The following is a 26,502-nucleotide window of genomic DNA, read 5'->3' as shown; positions in this document are numbered from 1 at the left end:
AATGGTGTCTGAAACCATATGTAATGTCATAAAAAATAATATTGACATAATCTCACATGGATTAATAAAAAGTAGAGCTACAAACCTCCCAACGAAACGCATTGTTAAGTTTTTATATGGACAGATCCAGAAAAATATAATTTGTTATGAGAATATTATTCCTAAGGTAGAGATAGCAGTTTTTCTTGCATTTCTTGAGGTTACAGCCTACAAAGAGACAATAGCAAGCAAGGTAAAATCTGAGGTTTTAACACGGTAGATCATCACTATGTCAAAGAATAAAGTAGAATAAAGCGACAGAGAAAGAGGAGAGCTGTGTTTCATGGCATGGAGTGTGGCTGCCTCTCTGACAAGGTGCTGTGTGAGCAGAGACCCCATGGAGGCAGGGGAAGGAGTGTGTGCATGAAGCTGTCGGTGGCAGAGCATCTGGGCAGAGAGAAGGGTCGGTGCAGAGACCTTACCCTGGAACAAGGAAACCAGGGCCAGGAGTGAAGAGGAAATGTGGTGGGGATAAGGTAGAGCCAAGGCAAGTCCCAGTGCAGCCTGTTAGGTCCCATGGGGGGTTTCTAGTTACTTTAAATCTGTCCTTCAAGACAAGTGAAGCAAATCCTTTATCCTAAGTTTACTGATGGGTAAGCACAGAGAAGCTAAATCATCAAGCAAAGAACTGACTCTTTGGATAACACCCCGATGCTGGGAAAGGTTGAAGGCAGGAGGAGAAAGGGATGACAGAGGATGCAATGGTTGGATGGCATCACCGACTTGATGGACATGAGTTTGAGCAAGCTCTGGGAGATGGTGATGGACAGGGAGGCCTGGGGTGCTGCAGTCCATGGGGGCGCAAAGAGTTGGACACGACTGAGAGACTGAACTGAACTGAAGCACAGAGAATGTTACATTGTTAGTAGATGGTACAGCCAACACTAAACCCATATTCCTTCATTCTCATCCCTGTATATGCTGTCTACTTTAGAACATTGCCTTGTACCTTAGCACCATCAGAAATACTAAGAAAAAACACTGTTGAGATACTTTGCTTTTATATGAAGAAGTGTGAAAAATAGTTACCCTCAGCACTGATGCTTCTGTTAACTAAGTTTGGTGCACTCAGAATTTAAATTAGCTAATCTAAACTAAATAGCAAATTACATAGATTTACATTTATTTCCCCATGTACTGACTCATCCATTTGTCTAATTCTTCTACGGATATAAAAATGTGAATTCCCTTTTTGAGTCTTAGTAATAAAAGAAAATGAGTTTCTGCAACAATCTCTAAACAATCTTACATGCTGTCTGTTTTCAAAAACAAAGAAAGTTCTTGAATTTTGTTCTTGCTGTGGAAAATTGAGCATTGAATTGTCTGCTATGTTTATAGAAGACTTTTTTTTTTTTTTTACCATAGTAGTATTAAGTTAATTTTAAATAGAAATATCTTGAGCATCTGTGGATGCTTTGCCCTGGAGTCGTTTTTAGAATGCTGTTTAGCAATGGGAGTAGTATTGATGTTTTGGCCATGGCAGTTCTATGCTGTGAAAGAATATTCCACGCTTTGCAGAACATTCAGCATCCCTGACTTTCCAACCTTCAGGGCCAGCAGCACTCTTCAGGCTTTTTAATAACTGTATGTGTGCTTATGCATTTCTAAATTTTCCTTAAGGAGATGTAACCACCCTGGTTTAGAACCAGTGGTTTCTGGTCATTCTCGGGTGAGTACAGCTTTGTACAACTCAACCAGTTGACTGCTATAAACCTCAGTGATGCGGAGAAGAGTGGTAGTTTCCAGGAGTTATTTTTATGTAAATAGCTTGATCTTCAAATAGTTAAGTTGTTTCTGGCCTTTTATTTTTGATTTCTAATCTTCTTGGGTCATGGAGAGAGAATGTGAATTATAAGATCTTTTTGAGTACCTTAGAATTTATCTTGGTTTCATAATAATGAGATTTTGTGAGTGGGAAATAGGATCTATTTTCTGCCTTTGGTATAATACTGTGTGTGTCTTTTATCTTGGTTGTATCATCCGATACTCTGTAGACTTTGTTCTTTTGTGGCAAGTTGATAAGTGAAATTCTGAAAGTAATTATTTAAAATTCTCTACCAATTAGTGACCTTATAAAGTTCTTCTTTTCTTGAGGTTTTATTTTATATTCCTTGTTGCTTGGCTAGTATTTATATGGTGTTTTACATAATAGCTAAATAATAGCTAACATTTTTTTGATGTTTGTTCTATGGTAGCTATTGTTTTAAACACATTATTAATACATACATTTTCACATATAAATTAAATATATTAATTCATTTGTTTCTCATAACTGCCAATAACTGAAATATTATTATCATTCCCATTTTATAAGTGTAGAAAAGTTAAGTAATATCCCTAAAGTCACAGAGCTATTTAATAACAGAGCCTGGAACTACAGCCTGATTCTAGAGCATCTGTTTCTAGAGTATAGGATCTTATGTCTGTGCCCTTTTTAGTACTTCTTCTCTAAAACTTCTTGGAGAATTGTAACTTTCACATTTATGTAATACTTCATTTTCTATCCATACCCTAGAATTTTGCTTTTTTTGATACGTTGCTTGGTCCTTTACTGATAAGACTGTCTTGTGGTTTGCACTTCCCTAGTCTACCTTTTAATTTCCACCTTTCTCTGTCATTAGTTTCCCAGGGCACATGTGATAAATTATGACAAACTGAGGGTTTAACAACAAATATTTAGAGTTTGAACGTCTGAGATCAAGGTGTCCCAGAGCTCTTCTCTGTTTCTGGAAGTTCCACGGACAGTCTGAGACTGTCTTCTGGACAGTCTGTTCCACGCCTTTCTCCTAGCTTCTGGAATGCTGCAATCCTTGGCATGCCTGGGTTTACTGACCAGTCTCCGCCTCCATCATCACATGTCTTCTGGACAGTCTGTTCCATGTCTTTCTCCTAGCTTCTGGAATGCTGCAATCCTTGGCATGCCTGGGTTTACTGACTAGTCTCCGCCTCCATCATCACATGTCTTTGGACAGTCTGTTCCATGCCTTTCTCCTAGCTTCTGGAATGCTGCAATCCTTGGCATGCCTGGGTTTACTGCCCAGTCTCCGCCTCCATCATCACACGCGCTTTTCCCCTGTGTCTTTGTGTCTATGTGTCTTCTCCTTTTCTTATGAAGACATTAGTCATGTTGGACTAGGACTCACTCAATAACCTCGTTGTAATTACATCTACAAAGATGTATTTTCCAACAGGTAACATTTACAGGTACTGGGATTAGGACTTATCTTTTGAGAGAACATTTTAATCAACACCACTATCACTTTGTTTTTGCATAAATTTTTTCCTAAAATAACATATATGTGGACCTTGTTTTTGAAAGCAATATGGAAGTCTTTGTTTTTTACAGGGAAATTTAATTATTTTACGTATGTTTTACTCACTAGCCTGCTAGATTAGTTTATATTTCGTCCATCCTAACTCCAATTTAAATTATCGTTTCCTCTTTTCTTCCTTTCCTTATGCTTGTTTAATGAATTTGCTTTTAATTCTGTCTTTTCCTTCATTACAGTCTTAATTTGGATATTCTACTACATCCCTCTTTTTCATTAGTGACTATAATAATATATTAAACTTTTATAGATAAAACTATTTTATCTATTTCTCTCCTAAAATCAAATAATACCTATTCTAACTTGCATCGAAGACATGAATTTTAGAAAGCTTGTACTTCATCGCTCCCAAAACACCTGTGTCCCCTCCCTGTTGAACCTTCCTCCAACCCCCACCACGCCCCATCCCTCTAGGGTGTCACAGAGCACCTGGTTGAGCTCCCTGTGTTGTACAGCAACTCCCCACGAGCTATGTTTTGCATACGGCACATGTATATTTTTCAGTGCCACTCTCTCAGTTCCTCCCACCCTCTCCAGCCCCCACTGTGTCCACAAGTCTGTTCTTTATGTTGCATCTCTATTCCTGCCCTGCAAATAGGATACTCAGTACCATTTTTCTCGATTTCATGCATGTGCATTAATGTTTGATATTTGTTTTTCTCTTTCTGACTTACTGCACTCTGTATAACAACAGGCACTACCCTCATCCACCTCACCAGAACTGACTCAAATGCACTCCTTTTCATGGCTGAGTAATATTCCATTGTATGTATGTACCACACTTTATCCATTCATCCGTCAACAGACATCCGGGTTGCTTCTGTGTCCCAGCTACTGTGAGTAGTGCTGCAGTGAGCATAAGGGTACATCTGTCTTTTTGAATTATGGTTTTCTCAGGCTATTCAGGGCTTCCTAGGTAGCTCAGCTGGTAAAGAATCCACCTGCAGTGCAGGACTCTCTGGTTCAATTCCTGGGTTGGGAAGCTCCCCTAGAGATAGGATAAGCTACGCACTCCAGTATTCTTGGGCTTTCCTGGTGGCTTAGATGGTAAAGAATCCACCTGCAATGAGGGAGACCTGAGTTGAATCCCTGAGTTGGGAAGACCCCCTGGAGGAGGGCCTGACAGCACACTTCAGTATTCTTGCCTGGAGAATTCTCAGGGACAGAGGAGCCTAGTGGGCTATAGCCCATGGGATCCCAAAGAGTCAGACATGACTAAACATAGCAAAGGGTATATGCTCAATAGTGGGATTGCTGGGTCATGTGGTAGTTTTATTCCTAGTTTTTTAAGGAATCTCTATACTGTTCTCCATAGTGGCTGTATCAATTTACATTCCCACCAACAGTGCAAGAGGGTTCCCTTTTCTCCACACCCTCTCCAGCATCTGTTGTTTGTAGATGTTTTTGATGGTGGCCACTCTGACTGCTGTGAGGTGACACCTCATTATAGTTTTGATTTGCATTTCCCTGATAATGAGTGACATTGAGCATTTTTTATGTGCTTATTGGCCATCTGTATGTCTTCTTTGGGGAAATGTCTGTTTAGGTCTTCTGCCCATTCTTTGATTGGGTTTGTTTTTTTTTTAATCTGATATTGAGCTGTGTGAGCTGCTTGTATATTTTGGAGATTAATCCTTTGCCAGTTGCTTCATTTGTAATTATTTTCTCCCATCCTGAGGGTAGTCTTTTCATCTTATTTATGGTTTCCTTTGCTGTGCAAAAGCTTTTATGTTTATTTAGGTACCATTTATTTTTGTTTTTATTTCCATTACTCTAGGAGGTGGGTCATAGAGATCTTGCTGTGATTTATGTCAAAGTGTTCTGCCTATGTTTTCCTCTAAGAGCTTTATAGTTTCTGGTCTTACAATTAGTTCTTTAATCCATTTTGAGTTTATTTTTTGTTAGGAAGTGTTCTAATGTATTCTTTTACACACAACTGTCCAGTTTTCTCAGCACCAAGTATTGAAGAGACTGCCTTTTCTCATTCTATACTCTTGCCTCCTTTATCAAAGATAAGGTGCCTACAGGTGTGTGTCTCTACCTCTGGGCTTTCTATCGTGCTCCATTGGTCTGTATTTCTGGTTTTTGTGCCAGTACCATACTGTCTTGCTGACTACAGCTTTGTAGTATAGTCTGAAGTCAGGACCATTGATTCTTCCAGTGCCCTTCTTCTTTCTCCAGACCTGCCAGCATTCTTTGTATCTCCTTCAGTGGCAGATTCAGAGGCATTGCTTTTAGTAATGTTTGTTAAATCTAAATATATATATATTAAACAACTCCCTGTAATAATGTTACACCTCACAATTATAGTGTAAAGAAAAAATGGTAAAAATAAAAGTGCAGTTCTTACATTAAATGAAACTACCCAAAGCACATAAATATAATCTATGAATTTAATGGAGATGACATATACTAACCTATTACACAGAGAGCAGAAATGTGTAAAAATTAGAAACGGAGAACAAAGAAAAGAAGTTTAAATATTAGGCTTAACTGTGCTTAGTCTCTCAGTCATGTCCGACTCTTTGTGACCCCATGGACTGAAGCCCCCCACACACCTCTATCCATGGGGATTCTCCAGGCAAGAATACTGGAATGGGTTGCCATGCCCTCCTCCAGGGGATCTTCTCAGCCCAGAGACCAAACCCAGGTCTCCCACATTGCAGGTGGATTCTTAACCGTCTGGGCCACCAAGGAAGCACTAGGTTTAACTAGCAGGCCTCTTCCAAAGAGATCTTTGTCATGAGGGACAAGCATAAGAAATGAATATAAAGTTAGCATCAGTGTCAGTTCCTCGCAGGCTGTGGTTTTTCACAGGGGTTTTGATTTGCATTTTCCTGATGATTAGTGATGTTGAGCATCTTTTCCTGTACCTGTCAGCCATCTGTATGTCTTCTTTGGGAAAATGTCTGTTCAAACCCTCCGCCCATATTTTAATCAGACTTTTTTTTTCGGCTATTGAGCTGTATGAGCTCTTTGCATATTTAGCATATTGGCCTCTTATCAGATATGATTTGTAATTATTTTCTCCCACTTATTAGGTTGCCGGTTTATTTTGGTGGTGGTGGTGGTGGTGGTTTTTGGCTGTACAGAAGCCTTGATGTCTGATACAGTCATTTGCTTATTTTTCTCTTGTTGCTTTTGCTTTGGTGTCATATTCAAAATGTCGTTGCCTGGACCTGTGTCGTGGAGGTCACTGCCTACATGTTCTTCTGGGAGGCTTATGGTTTTAAGTCTTGCATGCAAGTCTTTAATCCACTTAGTTAATTTTGGGGTGTGGTATAAAATAGTGGCCCAGTTTCATTTTTCACGTGTAGTTGTCCAGCGTTCCCAACACCATGTTTTGAGGAGGCTATTCTTTCCCCGTTGTACATTTTTTGCTCGTTTGTCATAAATTAATCGACCACTTATGGATGGGTTGCTGGTTTTCTGGGCTCTCTATTTTGTTTGCTGACCCACATGTCTGTTGTTGTGCCAATGCTATTCTGTTTTGATTATTTATACGTTTGCAGTATAGTTTGAAATCAGGGAGCATTATGCTTTTTCCAGCCTTGTTCTTCTTTCTTAAAATTGCTTTAGTGATAAAGTCCCATTTTGTGGTTCCATACAAATTTTAGAATTGCTTGTTATGATTTTTTATTCCACAAACAATCTCGTCTTTATCATGTGTCATCAATGGAAAATTTCTTCCTGTCTCTTTTCCTTTTGATATGTATTTGCATATATGGGCTCTGACTTCAGTCCCCTGTGTCCTTATCATTCTTTTTTGTTTGCTTGTTTCTATTTTTACTCTTTATTTTGTGATAGCTTCTTTCAACCTTTGCTCTCCTAAATTTGCTTTTTAGCAGTTTTAGTAATAACACTTTTTTATTCAAAAATCAAGTTTTTAGTTCTAGAAATTCTTATTTTACTTTGCTCCTGTTTAAAGGTTGCTCCTGCTGTCTGACTGTAGCCCACTAGGCTCCTCTGACATGGAATTTTCAGGCAAGATACTGGAAAAATACTGGAGCAGGTTGCCATTTTCTACTCTAGGGGACCTTCCTGACCCAGGGATCAAACCCGTGTCTCTTGCATCTCCTGCAGTGGCAGGTGGATTCTTTACCATGACTCCACCTGAGAAGCCTGATTAAGAGCTGAGGCCATGGCACTTTTATCAACATTTTCTATCACTGATTTTGCTTCTTCAGTATCCATCTCCTCCAGTTATTTGCCTCATCTCTCTCTTGCAAAACAGGGCTTCCCTGATAGCTCAGTTGGTAAAGAATCCGCCTTCAATGCAAGAGACCCCAGTTCTATTCCTGGGTCAGGAAGATCCACTGGAGAAGGGATAGGCAACCCACTCCAGTATTCTTGGGCTTTCCTTGTGACTCAGCTGGTAAAGAATCCACCTGCAATACGGGAGACCTGGGTTCGATGCCTAGGTTGGGAAGATCCCCTGCAGAAGGGAAAGGCCACCCACTCCAGTATTCTGGGCTGAAGAATTCCATGGAGTGTATAGTCCATGGGTCACAAAGAGTTGGACATGACAGAGAGATTTTCACTCTCTTGCAAAAACCTGCTCCATTAGTCACTTGCTTTCTTGTATAATTCCCTGACATTGTGCACCCCAAGCTATTTTGGTCCGTCAGAAAATGAGGAACTAAAAGTCAATGTGATTTCTAGTCACCTTGACTAGTAGCTATCTTGGGCCTCTTTTATGACATATGAGAAGACTTCTTTGCTCACCAATATCAGTTCAGTTCAGTTCAGTCGCTCAGTCGTGTCCCACTCTTTGTGACCCCATGAATCGCAGCACGCCAGGCCTCCCTGTCCATCACCAACTCCCGGAGTTCACCCAAACTTATGTGCATCAAGTCAGTGATGCCATCCAGCCATCTCATCCTCTGTCGTCCCCTTCTCCTCCTACCCCCAGTCCCTCCCAGCATCAGAGTCTTTTCCAATGAGTCAACTCTTCACATGAGGTGGCCAAAGTATTGGAGTTTCAGCTTTAGCTTCAGTCCTTCTAATGAACACCCAGGACTGATCTCCTTTAGGATGGACTGGTTGGATCTCTTTGCAGTCCAAGGGACTAGCAAGAATCTTCTCCAGCACCACAGTTCAAAAGCATCAATTCTTCGGCGTTCAGCTTTCTTCACAGTCCAACTCTCACATCCATACATGACCACAGGAAAAACCATAGCCTTGACTAGACGGACCTTTGTTGGCAAAGTAATGTCTCTGCTTTTGAATATGCTATCTAGGTTGGTCATAACTTTCCTTCCAAGTATACACTGAGCTAACTGTGCACTCAACAGTGCCTCTTCCCACAGGGAATACCTTTAGTGTCAATGGGACTCTCAGACTCTCCCAGTGTACATTGCAAGGTGTTAGGCATAGTCCTCATCACTCTAAGAGAATTTATAATGGACTCCTCTCTTCTTGCCCAACACGCTCAGGGAACGTTAACATTCTTTCCAGTCTCCCAGGAGAGGCAAGTTAGCCCTTTCCTGAACATCTATAAACTTAGCATCTTTCCTTGCCCCTGCATGTGCACATGCTGCAATCTCATGCCTTTTTTCAGAGGATATGAGGTCTTATAGGTGCATGTGGCTGTGCCTCCCATTTCCATGGCAGCCACAGTTTATTTTACTTTATTATTTAATTTAATATTATATTTTTGGGGTAGAGTCATCCAGGCATAGCATGTTTCTATCTCTCAGAAATACCCAAGTACTGAAAAATCTAATGACTTTTTTCTTGCATTGGAATAAATCAGTAATGAAAGGACGTTTGCAGAAACACAAATTGCCAAAGTCAGCTACTTGAGAACATAATTCAAACTAGCTTTCTGTAAAGACCTTTGAGTAAAATAATTATTTGAAATGTATTATAGATGTATTAATTCTCAAATATGCTAATTTAAATAAAATTATTAATATTTAAAGGCAAGAGACTGATCAATTTTGTGCATGTTTCATACAGTTCTATATATTTAAAGACTCAATTCGCAAAAACTGTAGTTTAGTGTTATTATAGTGAAACATGAATCTAAATGAGATTTGTATATAATTAATTGGCAAGATTAACTAGACTCACAATTGCATATTCTCTCTAAAAGTATATTAGCAGACTATATTATATATGGAAGTGAGTGAATACAAATATTAATTATTTGATAGTACTTTTACAATTAGCCTGGTCTGTGGGAACAATAATTTTCAAATTCAAATCACACATGAAAAACTTCAGTGAAGTGTGAAATACACTATGTTAATATTGGCTTAAGTGAATGACTATTTACTGAGGTATATATTTTGCTCTTTTATTAATAGCTATTTCCCAGTACTAAATGACTTGGTAAGTTTAGAGGAAGAAATTAATGTTATAGCTTAGGCAATTTGTCATTTCTTATTTCAGAATTTGGAATAATGTTTAATTCTACTGAGGAGAAAAACTATATAAAGAAAATATATTAGTGCTGTAATTTGCCAAGGTTGAACACTGATAAGCTTTTTAAATGGATTGCTGTTTTAAAAAATTATATCTCCACTAGGTATTTCTGTCCTTTTTCAAATCAACTTGAGCTAAAACTGTAACCAGCTTGTCCCGTTCCACATCATGGGATCATAAAATAAAGATGTAATGTTGCTAATAAACACTTTATAAAAGAGAAGACATAAACATCTACGAGCTTTGGCAGATGTTCTTAGTAGAAAAAAAATCAGCCTTCTGAAAAAAATATAATATTAAATAAATCTCTTTAAGTAATTAATTTAAATCCTAGGGTCTAGCAAGAGAAATCCCAATACGTTTTTATGCCTTTGGAGTTCTGTTGGTGCAGTTTTCAGTTACATAAGATCCTTGAAGCACCTAAAGGGCAATTAAAGGCAGTTCAATTAAATTTAAGAAGTAGTAGTTGAGAACTTATCCTCAACACTAGGTTAGTATTGCGTTGGTTTTTCCCCCCAAATCCATATGATTTTAGTATAGAGTTGAAGCATCAATCAGAGAAACAAATGTTAATATCCAGCAAAGTATCACTAAATATCCCTTTCCATCCATTATTTTGGCCAAGGTATTTATTACGCTTTCAAATATTTGGCCAGCAGGGTTAGAGAAGTCTTAATAGTATTGAGAATACTGAATTGAGTCTAGAAGGATAGGTGAGTTTGGAAAGAAAGTACAAGAAACTTCCATTTCCCTGAGTTGAGAAGAGCAAAGGCTTTATTCTCAGATTGTCTGGGATGGAATTCGCATTGCACAACACACTAATACTGTGGCTGTGAGGAAATCCTTGAATCTGTGTGTGCCTGTATTTATTTTCTATCTGTAAAATGGAAATAATAATACTTTATATATAACACTTTGTCGTGGGAATTAAATGACTGATGCACATAACGTTCTCAGGCGGGTCTCGTTAAACAGCGAGTGATCGGGGGTTTACTGTCTCTGTTGGTGGTACTGGCACAGCAGAGTGCAGCTGGGAAGAGGGTGGGGCACGAAACTGCTGTAACTTGAATCCAGCTGTGGCTCCCAGCCTTGGCTCAGCCGTTTGCGAGCTGTGTGCCTCGGGGGAAGGCTCTTGGTTTGCTGTGCCTTAGTTTCCTCGCCTATAACCTGGGAATGGTAATCTCCTCACCGCTTCCATAAAGTTTGTGTGAGGATTAAATGAGTTAACCCGTGCAGAGCTCTTAGAATAGTGTCCCCCATGAGGAAGTCTTAATTATAAGCCTAGTAATAATAATGTTGTTATTACCGTCCAAAGCGAAGATCTATCACTAGCGGTGTCAGTTAAGAAGCATTATCATAAGTTAAGATATTATGATTAACCAAAACAAAAGATAAAGAATGGTTAACAAGAGAGTGAAACACTGTGGAGAATGTTGAAGGATTGAAATTTTATCCAGGGCTGAGGGGAAAGACTCTCAGAAAGATGCTGTCTGATCAAAATGATATTAGGAGTTTAAGAACTGTATGTGATGGTTGTGTTCACTTGCCGAGGCTGCTGTAACAAAGCACCACACACTGGGCGGCTTAGAGAACAGGAAGCCATTTCCTCAGCGTTCAGGAGGCTGGGAGTTGGAGACCCGGGTGTCGGTCACGTTGGTTTCTTCCAAGGGCCTGAGGGAAGCGTCTGGGTACCGCCTCTCCTTGGCGTGCTGGTGGCCGTCTTCTCCCTGAGTCTCCACGTCTTCGGCCTTCTGTATGTGTACTTACTAGGGTTCTAGTCATATGGGATTAGGGCCTCCTGGTCCCGTGACCTCCTTTTAACTCGATTACCTCCTTAACTGCCCCGTGTCTAAATAGACTCACACTGCGGATGGCACTGGGGCTAGAACGGTCATATATAGAATTTGAGGTGGATGCAGAATTCCTCACATAACACAGGGTTATGTGCGTATAAAACATAAGCTAAATTCAGAGATCTCAGCATACACTTCAGCTCTTTACCTTTTGATAATCAGCTTCTTGGATATTTTTTACTTGGCTCATCCTGGTAAACACATTGAATTTCTCAGACACACATGGCTTCACAGTCTGGACACTGATGAGCACTTTATATAAACAGAGTAATAAGTCCTTACTAAAATCCCCACCTGATATTTAGATACACAGCAGCCAAACCAAAACCGTTACTGTGTGCTTAAAATAAATAAATACATTTGTAAGCATCTGTGCTTGGCTTTTCCGCTAGGCTTTAATGTGGCTCATTTAACATAACCAGATTTTAAAATGCAGGCAGAAAAGAAAGAAAATAAAATGTTCGATAAAATCTTTATATCAACATAGCCTTTGAGCATTTGAAATGGTTTTCTCAGTTCTACTGTTGTTGTCCTTGTTCCATCGCTCAGTCGTGTCCGACTCTGCGACCCCATGGACTGCAGCACACAGGCCTCCCTGTCCATCACCAACTCCCGGAGCTTGCTCAAACTCATGTCCATTGCAGCAGTGATGCCATCCAATGATCTCATCCTCTGTCGTCCCCTTCTCCTCCTGTCTTCAATCTTTCAGCATCAGGGTCTTTTCTAATGAGACAGCTCTTTGCTTCAGGTGGCCAAAATATTGGAGCTTCAGCATCAGTTCTTCTAACTCGGGATTGATTTCTTTAGGATGGACTGGTTTGATCTCCTTGCTGTACATGAGACTGTCAAGAGTCTTCTCCAGCATCACAGTTCAAAAGCATCAATTCTTCGGTGTTCAGCCTTCTTTATGGTCCACTCTCACATCCATACATGACTACTGGAAAAACCGTAGCTCTGACTATACAGACCTTTGTCAGCAAAGTAATGTCTCTGATTTCTAATACGCTGTCTAGGTTTGTCATTGTTTTTCTTCCAAGGAGCAAATGTCTTAAATTCATGGCTGCAGTAATCTGCAGTGATTTTGGAGCCCAAGAAAATAAAGTCTGTCAGTGTTTCCATTGTTTCCCCATCTATTTGCCATGAAGTGATGAGACCGGATGCCATGATCTTCATTTGAAAGTTGAGTTTTAAGCCAACTTTTTCACTCTTCTCTTTCACTTTCATCAAGAGGCTCTTTAGTGCTTCTTCACTTTCTAAGGTGGTGTCATCTGCATATCTGAGGTTATTGCTATTTCTGCCAGCAATCTTGATTCCAGCTTGTGCTTCTTCTAGTCCAGCGTTTCTCATGATGTACTCTGCATATAAGTTAAATAAGCAGGGTGACAGTATACAGCCTTGACGTGCTCCTTTCCCAATTTGGAACCAATGTGTTGTTCCATGTCCAGTTCTAACTGTTGCTTCTTGACCTGCATGCAGGTTTCTCAGGAGGCAGGTCAGGTGGTCTGGTATTCCCATCTCTAAGAATTTTCCACAGTTTGTTGTCATCCACAGTTAAAGGCTTTAGCGTAGTCAATGAAGCTGAAGCAGATGTTTTTTTCTGAAATTCTCTTGCTTTTTCTATGATCCAATGGATGTTGGCAATTTGATTTTTGGTTCCTCTGCCTTTCCTAAAACCAGCTTGAACATCTGCAAATTCTTGGTTCATGTACTGTTGAAGCCTAGCTTGCAGAATTTTGAGCATTACTTTGCTGACCTGAAATGAATTTAATTATGTGGTAGTTTGAACATTCTTTGGCTTTGCCCTTCTTTAGCATTGGAGTGAAAATTGACCTTTTCCAGTTCTGTGGACACTGCTGAGTTTTCCAAGTTTGCTGGTATATTGAGTGCAACACTTTCACAGCATCATCTTTTAGGATTTGAAATAGCTCAACTGGAATTCCATCACCTCCACTAGCTTTGTTTGTAGTGATGCTTCCTGAGGCCCATGTGACTTCGCATTCCAGGATGTCTGGCTCTAGGTGAGTGATCACACCATCGTGGTTATCCAAGTCATGAAGATGTTTTTTGTATAGTTCTTCTTGTATTCTTGCCACCTCTTCTTAATATCTTCTGCTTCTATTAGGTCCATACCATTTCTGTCCTTTATTGTGCCCATCTTTGAATGAAATTTTCCTTTGGTATCTCTAATTTTCTTGAAGAGATCTCGAGTCTTTCCCATTCTATTGTTTTCCTCTATTTGTTTGAATTGTTCACTTAGGAAGCCTTTCTTATCTCCTCACTGTTCTTTGGGATGCTGCATTCATGTGGATATATCTTTCCTTTTCTCCTTTACTTTCACTTCTCCTCTTTACTCAGCTGTCTGTAAGGCCTCCTCAGACAGCCATTTCACCTTTTTGCATTTCTTTTTTGGGACATGGTTTTGATCATCCCCTCCTGTATAAAGTCACAAACCTCTGTCCATAGTTCTTCGGGCACTCTGTCTATCAGATCTAGTCCCTTGAATCTGTTTTGTCACTTCCACTGTATAATCGTAAAAGATATGATTTGGGTCATATCTAAATGGTCTATTAGTTTTCTCTACTCTCTTCAATTAAACTATAAATTTTCAATAAGGAGTTCAAACTCTGAGCCACAGTCAGCTTCCAGTCTTGTTTTTGCTGCCTGAATAGAGCTTCTCCATCTTCAGCTGCAAAGAAAACAGTCAGTCTGATTTCAGTGTTGACCACCTGGTGATGTCCGTGTGGAGAGTTGTCTCTTGTGTTGTTGGAACAGGGCATTGCTATGACCGGTGCGTTCTCTTGATAAAACTCTGTTAGCTTTTGCCCTGCTTCATTTTGAAATCCAAGGCCAAACTTGCCTGTTACTCCAGGTATCTCTTGACTTCCTACTTTTGCATTCCGGTCCCCTGGGATGAAAAGGACATCTTTGGCGGTGTAAATTCTAGAAGGCCTTGCAGGTCTTTGAGAACCATTCGACTTCAGCTTCTTTGGCACTAGTGGTTAGGGCATACGGCTCTACTGTGGAATTTATGTTTTTTCATTGTGCTCCACTAACAGCACCAGAAAAGTTATAATTGTTCCAGAAAGAATAAGAAAGAAAGTTGGAGAAGGAAGTGGCAACCCACTCCAGTACTCTTGCCTGGAAAATCCCATAGACAGAGAAGCCTGGTAGCTTACAGTCCATGGGGTCACAAGAGTTGGACGCGACTGAGCAAATTGTTCCAGAGTGGGATTATAAAAGTTTGTGAGCATTAGGCCTAGTCAGTAAAATTTAACATTTCTAGCCTCTGTTTCTTCCTCTTCTGTTCTTTTCCTAGGTCTGGGCCTAATAAGCAAATCCTTGACTACTCTAATAGTCTCTTACTGATTAATTTTCCTGACTCTGTATTCTTCCCCAATCTCATTAATTGCATGACCAACTGCAAGATTATTCTAAACTAAATGCTTTGTCACTTCCTCACTCAAAAGTCAAAATTACTCTCATTGAGCAGGTGAGGATCCAAGCTCCTCGCTGTAGTTCTCCAGGCAAATCTGGTCTCCCATTCCTGGTTCTGCCATTCCCAGTTCTCAGCTACTCTTCTCCTGGCTTAATTGAACACGTAAATGTTTCTGGACTTAGGTTCATGTACCTCCACGTGGAAGTCCTTTCCTTTATCACAAGAAATGTGTTACCAACACATTATCTACCTCTTATAGACAAATTAGTGTGATTCACAGAATTACCTGTCTTTCAAATCCAACCCGGGGAATGCCATTCTCGTGAAACAGGTTTGGACCCTCCTGTGGCACAAAGGAGGCATCTGTCCTCTAAAGCCAAACCGGTTGTTCGTCTTCCTAATTAGGATACTTAAGGCTTCTGCTTAACTGCATAGCTGTTTCCATGAACGTCATTCCATTTTAGATTACAAATTTGCCCTTCAAGTCACCCTTGCACAAAGCACGTTCTCAAATATTCATAGACTGTGTCATCAGTGTTCTTTTGGCTTCTTGTGTTTTGCCTTTTCTGTGCACGCTGTGGTTGGCCATGACCTACATCTTTAGAATTCTACTCCGTTGTTATTGTTGTTTAGTCTCCAAGTCCCGTCTGACTCTTTTGCGATTCCGTGGACTATAGCCTGCCAGGCTCCTCTGTCCACGGGATTTCCCAGGCGAGAAAACGGAAGTGGCTTTCCACTTCCTTCTCCAGAGACTCAGATCTAACCTTCCCAAGCTTCCAGCTTGTCTGTATTAGGGAACAATTGCATAACAACAAGTTGATTTAAAATATTATTCTTAGTAAAAGAAATACTCCTGACTCATGGTATCTGCTACTCTCTATAAAAATAACTCGTGGTGTTATATCCTCCACAACCCATCTTTAACGATGAAGATTATGCAGTCAGAGTACAGAGGTGGGACTGGGAAAAGAGTCTTGCCCAAGTCATGGGTTAGTATCATATTCCTTCATCACAGTGCTTCTGATGGAGAAAAGGCATATTTTCATGATTGGTTTTTTTTTTTTTTTTTTGCACTGCCTATCTGCCTGTCTATCCCCCATTAGACAGTCAATCCAAAAGTATTGCCAGGACTTACACAAAGCTTTTAATAAACTTTGTTGGTCTATTTGAAGTTGGCATGAAGTGGCCATATCTGTAATACATAAGCATGCCTACAGATTTTGTGGTATTTGCTAATTCTGACTGTAGCTCAGATCATCAGCTGCTCATAGCCAAATTCAGGCTTAAAGTAAAGGAAATGGGGAAAATCACGAGGCCAGCCAGGTACGACTTAAATAAAATCCCCTCTGAATATGCTGTGAAGGTCATGAATAGATTTAAGGGCTCAGGCCTAGCAAACAGTGTGCCTGAAGGACTATGGATAGAGGTCATAATATTGCACAGAAGGCAGTGAACAAAACCATTCTAAAGAAAAAGAAAAGCAAGAAGTCAAAGTGGTTATCTGAGGAGGCTTTACAAATAGATGAAGAAAAAAGAGAAGCAAAAAGCAAGGGAGAAAGGGACAGGTATTTCCAACTAAATGCAGAATTCCAGAGAACAGTGAGGAGAGACAAGAAGGCCTTCTTCAGTGAACGGTGCATAAAACTCGAGGAAAACAGCAGAAGGGGAAAGACTAGAGATTGCTTCAGGAAAATAGATATCGAAGGAACATTTAACCCAAAGATGGGCACAAGAAAGAGACCTATAGATGCTGAAGAGATCAAGAAGAGATGGAAAGAATACACAGAAGAATTGTAAAAAACAAACAAAAAAAGATCCTAATGAACTAGATTACTACAATGGTGTGATCAGTCACCCAGAGCCAGACATTCTGGAAAGTGAAATCAAGTGGGCCTTAGGAAGCACAGCTGTTAATAAACCCAGTAGATGCAATGGAATTCCAGTAGAGCTATTCAGAATCCTAAAGGATGATGCCATCAAGATGCTGCATTCAATATGTTAGCAAACCTGGAGGACCCAACAGTGGCCACAGGTCTGGAAAAAATCAATCCTCATCCCAATTCACAAGAAGGATAGTACTAATGAATGTGCTAACCATCAGACAATTGCACTCATCTCCCAGGCTAGTAATGTCATGCTTAAAATTTTGCATGCTAGGCTTCAGCATTGTGCAGATGAGAACATCCAGATGTCCAGGCTCAGTTTAGAAAAGAAAGAGGAACCAGAGATCAAATTGTCAACATTCACTGGATCATAGAGATAGCTAGGGAATTCCAGAAAAGCATTCAACTCTGTTTCATTGACTACGCTAAAGCCTTTGACTGTGTGGATCATGACAAACTGTGGAAAGCTCTAAAAGAGATGGAAATACCAGACCATCTTACCTGTCTTCTGAGAAACCTGTATGCGGGTCAAGAAGCAACAGTTAGAACCCTGTATGGAACAACCGATTGGTTCAAGACTGAGAAAGGAGTATGGCAGGGCTGTCTACTGCCACCCTGTGTGTTTAACGCATACGCTGAGCACATCATGAGAAATGCCGGGCTGGATGAGTTACAAGCTGGAATCCAGCTAGGCGGGGGAAACAACAACAACCTCACATATGCAGATGATACCACTCTAATGGCAGAAAGTGAAGAGGAGCTAAAGAGCGTCTGGATGAGGGTGAAGGAAGAAAGTGAAAGAGCTGGCTTAAAGCTAAATATTAAGAAAACTAAAATTATGGCATCCAGCCCCATTACTTCATGGCAAGTAGAGGGGGAAAATGTAGAAGCAGTGACAGATTTCCTCTTCTTGGGCTTTAAACTCACAGTGGACAGTGACTGCAGCCATGAAATCAGAAGATGATTGCTTCTTGGCAGGAAAGCTGTAACAAACCTAGACAGTATGTTGAAAAGCAGAGACATTACTCTCCCGACAAAGATTCGTATAGTCAAGTCTATGGTCTTCCCACTGGTCGAGTACAGTTGTGAGAGCTAGACCATAAAGAAGGCAGGCAGGATGCCAAAGAACTGATGACTTCAAACTGTGGTGCTGGAGAAGGCTTCTGAAAGTCCCCTGGACAGCAAGGAGATCAAACCAGTCAATCCTAACGGAAATCAACTCTGAATACTCAATGGAAGGACTGATGCTGAAGCTGAAGCTCCAGTATTTTGGTCATCTGATGTGAACAGCCAACTTATTGGAAAAGTCTCTGATACTGGGAAAGATTGAGGACAGAAGAAGAAGATATCAGAGGATGAGATGGCATCACTGACACAATGGACGTGAACTTGGGCAAACTTTGGGAGATGGTGAGGGACGGAGAGGCCTGGCACGCTGCAGTCCGTGGGGTCACAAACGACTGGGAAACTGAACAACAACTGTGTTTGATACACTGAACTAAGTTCTATTAAGGAGAAGGCAACGGCACCCCACTCCAGTACTCTTGCCTGGAAAATCCCATGGATGGAGGAGCCTGGTGGGCTGTAGTCCGTGGGGTCGCTAAGAGTCGGACACGACTAAGCAACTTCACTTTCACTTTTCACTTTCATGCATTGGAGAAGGAAATGGCAACCCACTCCAGTGTTCTTGCCTGGAGAATCCCAGGGACGGGGGAGCCTGGTAGGCTGCCGTCTATGGGGTCATGCAGAGTCAGACACAACTGAAGCGACTTAGCAGTTAGCAGTCAAGTTCTATTAAGAATGCAAAAAGATGAAGGCAGGCAGGAAGGAAGGAACTAGAGGTAGGGACAGAGAGGAAAGAAAGGGAAGGAAGGAATTGGATGTTCTCTCTTCATTCAAAGAGTTTGGCTGTAGAGAACCTAGGAAGGGGTAAATCCATTAATATGCCTTGCTTCAGACAACTGTCCAAAATTTCTTCTCTTTGAAATATTGTGTCATGAAAGATCTGAATAACTTAAACCAAAATCTAAATACTTTTCCATGGATGTTATATAATAGAAAACAAAAATTGTCATTAGGTACCAGTCTGATATAGGATCCCTTCTTAAATCTGTTGATGTCATTTTTTAATTAAGGGGGACAGACACTAAAGCCCACGACCTCATATAAGCATCTGAAGTCTCATTAGTCAGTAAGAGGAGAAAGAAAGTGAAAGTGTTAGTCACTCAGTCATGTCTGACTCTTTGTGACCCCATGGACTATAGCCCAGCAGGCTCCTCTATCCATGGGATTCTCCAGGCAAGAACACTGGAGTCAGTTGCCATTCCCTCCTCCAGGGAACCTTCCTAACCCAGGATGCAACCTTCCCACACTGCAGGCAGATTCTTTACCATGTGAGCTACCAAAGAAGTCCAAGGAACTTTTTATAAGAAGAGAAGGAGCTTATTAAACACAGAAAAGCATGACCCCTCAAATTCTTCAATGCCTAATTAGATCTTCATTCTCAAAAAGCTTACAATTTAATAGGAAAAGTAGATATATAAAGGAAAACCCAACAAGCATATGGTCTCTAGCAGTAAATGTGAAATGCTGTTAAATAGATTGCAGATGAGAAATCCACCTTCCAGTGGGCTGAACTAAGAAGAATTAATAGGAGAGGTAAGATTAAAACTAAGCTCCAAAAAGCAGATAGACATAATAGAGAAAAGAAAAACTCTTTGCTGGAAAAGGTATGTAAATAATAGTAATGGTATTTTCTGCTTCTGTCATGTATTTCGCTTGATGATATTCTGGTCATGATGCTAAGTGCTTTATGTACATTGTTTCATTAAATTCTTATAACAAGTCTTTAGGGTAAAGGGTGGAAGTTAAAGATAAGGAACCTGAATCTTAGTAATTACAAGTGACTCTCCAATAAACATAGATGCAAATCAGTCTATCTGGTTGCACACACTATTAGGTCAAGCATTAAGTTATCCTGTTCAAATGACGTTGCTTTGATAAACAATGGACTATATACCTGGAAATATACTTTAGAGCAGACCCTGAAGACCAGTTTGAAGAATGGTGCATGTGTTCAGTTCAGTTCAGTTGCTCAGTCATGTCTGACTCTTTGCAACCCCATGAACCATGGCACGCCAGGCCTCCCTGTCCATCGCCAACTCGTGGAGTTTACTCAGACTCATGTTCATTGAGTTGGTGATGTCATCCAACCATCTCATCCTCTGTCGTCCCCTTCTCCTCCTGCCCCCAATCCCTCTCAGCATCAGGGTCTTTTCCAATGAGTCAACTCTTTGCATGAGATGGCCAAAGTATTGGAGTTTCAGCTTTAGCATCAGTCCTTCCAAAGAAACCCCAGGGCTGATGTCCTTCAGAATGGACCGGTTGGATCTCCTTGCAGTCCAAGGGACTCTCAAGAGTCTTCTCTAACACCACAGTTCAAAAGCATCAATTCCTTGGGGCTCAGCTTTCTTTGTGCTTTTGGTCTTTTTTCTATAGGAATTGGGACATTCTGGAAGTTTTCAATAAGGAGGACTTACGGCTTTTATATATATGACTTTGCATTCACTATTTAAGAGGCGGTGTGAACTAAAAGCAGAAACCCAATTAAGAGTTTAGTGGAAATGGATAGGAAAAGAAAGGTGTAAAAAGAAAAGAAAGGAAAATGGACAGGGATGCTTTACACCTAAGACTGTCCTCAATTCTGAACTGACTTTAAGTTTTCAAAAAATGTCCGACATCTAAGTTGCAAAATTTTTAAAACTCTAGGTTTGGGAATCTATAGTTGTAAAATATACATCTATTTTGGCAGAGAAGTAAAAACAAGCAGGAGCTTAATCCCAGGTTCAGTAGAAACATTCTTAACAAGAGCCCCACCTCCCAAAGTACAACAAGGCAGAAAAGATTACAGACAAAGGCATATTGGACACAGAGATGGCTTGTCTCAGGAGCATCATGTGGAAACCAGATACAGCAGCCCAGACCCAGACCCCACCTACAGATAACCCTACTGAAAGAGGAAGCTCCAGGACTGCAGGCTAGGTGATCGGGCAGCCTTCTCCCGAGAAGAGCCCTGAAGGGCACGAAGCCAACAGCTTTCCCAATTGCTCAAGAAGCAGCCAAGATTGTCTAGGCCCTAATTTGCAGGACTGTAACGAGCATCTGCTGCTCACCATCCCAAGAGTGGAGCTGGGCCATTTGCACAGGGCTGAAGGCTGATTCAGAATTCCCTGGTAGGAACAGGGAGGAGAAGACAGGTTACATTGTTAGTTTTATCTAAGCTTGAATCGCCTTGACTAAGTAATCCCAAATTTTGTAGTAATATCACTCCAATCTTAAAAGACATTCTATTAAGTAGGATATTAGTGATTTATTTGTTTATGTCTTTTTTAAGGAGATAGTCAACCTCATTTCTGGGCTGAGGAGTGACCCCACTTACTGAAAATATATATTCTATTAATCTCCAGCCACAGTCCTATTTCTCTTAGCCCAACATCTAATGTTTTAAGACAAAACAGTTTCTATCACGTTTGATAGATTTAAGTAAAACTACATGACATGCTTCCATCAAAGGAAATTAAAATCATTCTTCAAAGCAGAGTCAATTTGCAATTATGACAGATGATGATTTTCAAATTTAGTTGAGATTCAACAATGGCACTTTGATGTCTTGGAAATAATTGATGTAGGAGTAATTCTCTATTTTAAACTGTGTTCTCCTTTCAATCTGGTTCTTCATAATAGAAACTCTCTATGGGGTCACTTATTCTTGCAGTTTTTATTTTGCAAACTACTTTATATCATAAATAAAAATTTGCTTGTTATGGAAATTTTCTTATTTTATAATAGAAAATGTTTTTTTCATGTTTATATTGGAGAAAGTCTGGTGAGCAATTAACATATATTGATGCCTACTTTATCATACAGCTTATATGATATGCCTTAGTTGACAGATAGCTCTATTTTAAGCAAACATATGTTGCATTCAGTTTTTTTATTACTTACAAAAATTCAGGAAGACTAAAGACTCAAACACTCAATTTCTTCAGGAATATCCAACCAAGATTATTATAAACTTGAAAGGAAAAGTGAAAGAGGTGGATAGTAGACTGACATCAAAATCCTCACACCAGATATTGAGGCACAGCTCTCCACTTGAGGCATGGGTACCCAAAAACTCACTTAATGAAAGCTCATAGACAAGTATAGCTCTTCTAGAGTTATAGTTTTAAAAATCTTTGATCTTATTACTGAGGGTTCATGACAGAGTTTCCAGTAGTTCTCAGAGAAATGAGAAAATAAGAACAAGGCAGTGAATTTTTCATAAACATAAGCATTTTTCATTGAAACAATTGTCCTTAAATAGGAAACTGACCTTTTCTTAAGTCTATCACTTTATAAAATAATTGTTATCATTGATAGTAGAATGTTTGTTGTTATTTTTAACATCCTTACTTGGCAAAATTAAAAATAGTCAATCTTGTGTTAATCCCATTTTTTAGTTAGTCCCACTAAACACCCAAAACCTCGAAGAGGAACCACTACTGTAGAAAATACCAGTGGGAACTTCAGTGAATTTCCTTTCCTTCTAGCCGCAGGGCTTAAAAAGAGGCATGTTCAACCCACTGCTGCAATTTTTAATAAAAGAAGGTAGCAAAAGTCCAGCAAGTTGGAGAGAGTTCTCTAGCATTAAAGATTTTTCTCTAGAGGATAAATGTTATGCCCTGATTTCATACGTCATCAGGGAACTGGATTAAAACTGACCGCTGAAACATATTGCAACATAGTTCCTCAAAGCAGTATTAACATATCTGTCATGATTTAACCATTTCTCAATCTGAATCCATCTGATAGAAGAGACTTACCCTGCCATTTGCCAAAACTGAATTCAGTATCATTTAGTTATTGCAAAAAACATTTCTAGGTTCTTCTGTCCCACTGCATAACCTTCGGTGAAAAGATTCAGTGTCAAATGCTGAGAATCACTGCTTGTAGTTGTCAAAGTCATCCAGTATTCCAGGGTCCCTGGAAGCAATGAGAAACAGATAAGACTGAAAGGTATCCTGTGGGATGTGACAGAGTGTTGAGGAAATGTAGGGTGTCTGTGGGTTACATTCTAATCGGGTCACGGTGCATTTGACATTCTATTGCATTCTTTCCCTTCTCCCCTTTCCAGTGAAATCAGATGAGTTACAGACAATCAAGAAAGAATTAACCCAGATCAAAACTAAAATTGACTCCTTGCTAGGGCGCCTGGAGAAGATTGAGAAGCAGCAGAAGGCGGAGGCTGGTAAGTGAAAAAGAGCTGTGGCCACAGACGTGTTGGAATCAAACCACTCACACCCTGTCAGTCACCAAGACAGAGCAGGTTCGGGCACACTGGCTGAGTCTAACAGCGTTTAGCACAGATACACAAACATCATCTTTAAACTTAGAACTGCAATGATGGAATCTGATTTTTTACTTTTTAAAGAAGATGAGCCAAGCTGCCTAAAATTCATATTTTTTAAAAGAGGAAAAGGAAAAGTATTTTGATGCTAATAAGTAACAGTTGGATTATATTAAAGGTTTATATCTCAATATCAAGTGACCTTTAAGAAAATATATCAGTAAATGGAATATTCTATCAGGGCTAAGCTTATATTCATATTTCATTAAATTAACTGCAGCAAAATTGAACAGATTTCAGAAGCCATGATTGTAAAGTCCCACTCTTGAACTGCTGCAACTCCACAAAACTTCAGAACTCAGTTTCAGGATGTCAGTATCAATGATATGCCTGGCCACCCAAGGCCATTTCATTTGACTTAATTCTTTAGCTTAATGTCCTCTCTTTGAAATATCGGCCCTGACCCTAGTTCCATGCTAATACTCTTTATTTATTTATTTATTTGTAATTGGAGGATAATTGCTTTACAATATTGTGTTGGCTTTGCCACACATTAACATGAATCAGCCACAGGTACACATGTGTCCCCTCCATCTGGAACCTCCCTCCCACCCCATCCCACCCCTCTAGCTAGTTACAGAATGCCAATTTGAGTTCCCTGGTCTAATACCCTTTTTTACAGCAACCGAGAGTTGTAAAATTATGCATTTTAAACAGAACTGGCATAAACTTAGAGAAGAGCTAGTGCGTAAATTGCAAATTGCATTCTGCTGGGTCTTTGATGTCTCAGAAGCTCCTTGAAAATGAGCTGAGGGCTGAAAGGAGACCTGGGAGATGGAGGAACTCATGACTCCTCCAAACCCGGCCCTTTCTCCAAATAATGTGGCTCCACCTGTGTCTATTTTATATGTTGAAATTCATCACAAGATTTCCCTGGCTGAAAGAGCTTCACTTTTCAAAATTAAGCAAGACAGTTTTGAAACCTGCTCGTCAAATCCAGCTTTCTCATTTTGCAGATGAGAAAAGGAAGGCCCAAGGAAGTAAACTGACTTTTCCATGACCACATGTATGGTTCGTGACAGACCTAGAGTCTCAAAGCCAGCTCTGGCGAGGGAAAGCAGTGCCTCCTCTGAGGTATCAGCCTCAGGTTCCGCTCAGGGTCTGCCTGCAGTGAGGCTCCCTGGGTAGCAACTGATGATGAGATCCAGCCTGTCTGTTGCCCGGGTCACTGGGCAGGGGACCAGCAGTGACCTTCCGGTGATGAGTGACACGGGGTTCAGAAACGAAGCCGGTGTCGAGGGGGTGTCGAGCCCAGTGGATGAGAGACGTGCCCTGTGGTTCAAATCCTCACACGCCACCTAGCCTCCGTTTTCTCGTTTACCAAATGAGAACAGCAGTGGCTACCTGACCTTGTGAGAAGTGAGTCAAGCGGCAAATGTAAGTTACTTACTAGCCCAGAATAAATGCTTCACAATTGGAGCCATTTAGTGTCCATAGGAATGTAAGCATATATAGACAAATACTTCCTACGACTTCCATGACACCAGCTTTTTAAATCAAAAGCCATATACCTAGATTCTCATTAACTTTTATTGAGTTGGTGTGGAGGAGAGATGATAAATAAATAATAGACAAAATGAGATCATTTTTATTACAAATTTCAGTCACATTTTCCATTGAGAAAAGATATGCTGCCTATACTTCTTAATGGAGAAATTTAGATTTCAGAAAGTTTTTTATGCGCTGTCTATGGCACTAATCTAAACTGTTGCCAGAACTCAAATATCCTGTGATGTTGCCTGAATCAATGTTTCCCTTTGAGGAACTTCTGTGAAATTCGTTATTATGTAAAACAACCCTTACAGCAAAGGACTTTGATAACCAATTTGCACTTCAGTTTAAAGGATTATGGAGAACTCATTTAAATATAAATCACCTCAAAGAGAAAAATGTGATCCTTATTCCATCATATTATAACTTCCAGTTTCCTGCAATGAAAAATGCCTTCCACATATCTTCTTAGAAGATCATCTATAAACATGCCACTAAAATTCAAAGCTTGCATTTTCTTTTCATGAAAGGCTGTCACCTTATTTTTGTATGTTTTTCGACTTTCCCAGTCACAAGGCAGTTATCTTTAAGATGATGGGCTTAAGCCTTTGATATTTATGTCTTTCCTACTTGAACATGTAGGAAGAAAATGGAATTATTTAATTTGTCATTTCATTCTCTCAGTAATTGTCTCCTGAACAATATTCATATTTATGGAGTTAAGACGATCACTTTCTAAATTTTCTTTATGAAAAGAAATCAGGGTTGCACGGTGTCTGTACTACATGGTAGAAAGTGGAGAGAAATATTTTAAATCTTTTTAAGTGCCCGATACCTCCTTATTGAATTTAAGGGGATACTCATTTTATTGTTCATTTGGTTGCAGGCCAGTTATTCAGTAGTTAACATTCACTCTTCACTATTGCTCTTTTATAGACCTCTCATTTCCAACTTAGTCCATCTGATGACAAAAATGTCCAGCTTAGGATAGTGACAGCAAAGAGATGGAGGGTTACAAGCAGGATAAAGCCACACAGCGTGGAACTTGTCCTGAGTTCAAATGTCACAGGATCATTTTTTTCTTTTTTGTATGAAATCCTAAGCTATCAGGAGTAATTGTAATGAGGTTATAATGACATCATTTTGGATTTTTTTATGTGTTAAATTGCTGCTAATAAGATGTTTGCATAGTATCTTGTCTCTTCCTTTGAGATATGAACTTCCTCAGAACAAGGTCATGTTTTCACTAATTTTTCTAAATCTTCAAACACTGTGTGCTGTGCATGAGGCATGACTTAGCAAGTCATTTAACTTCTCTAGGTCTCAGGCCCCTCAAATGAAAACTAGAGGAAGGGATTATGGCCTCAAACATATGTTCTAGCTTTAAAATCATGATTAATATGAATCCACTCTGCAAGTGTTATTTTTTCCCACTTGAATAATTCAAATAACATTGCTTTGGAATATGGTGACTATGGATTATTATAAACAACAAATAACATATCAGTTTACCTCCAATTGTCCTTCTTAGATGATCCTTTTAAAAGAGAATCATAAATTGACACATACGAAGAGCACAATTTATGTGTGGTTT

At 39.9% G+C, this 26,502-nt stretch overlaps 1 protein-coding gene across 12 annotated transcripts in view; it reads left to right on the top strand.

Moving 5' to 3' along the window:
• RALYL (RALY RNA binding protein like) overlaps positions 1-26,502 on the top strand; it is an 829,513-nt gene that overhangs the window by 737,658 nt on the left and 65,353 nt on the right. For all 12 annotated transcript variants that reach the window (XM_010812207.4, XM_010812208.2, NM_001077932.1 and 9 more), the window contains 1 exon segment: positions 23,145-23,258. In XM_010812207.4, coding sequence (XP_010810509.1) covers positions 23,145-23,258 — 114 coding nt within the window.

The sequence above is a fragment of the Bos taurus genome, chromosome 14 (genome assembly GCF_002263795.3).
Source record: "Bos taurus isolate L1 Dominette 01449 registration number 42190680 breed Hereford chromosome 14, ARS-UCD2.0, whole genome shotgun sequence".
Taxonomy (NCBI): Eukaryota; Metazoa; Chordata; class Mammalia; order Artiodactyla; family Bovidae; genus Bos; species Bos taurus.
This window is presented reverse-complemented; position numbering and strand designations above follow the sequence as displayed.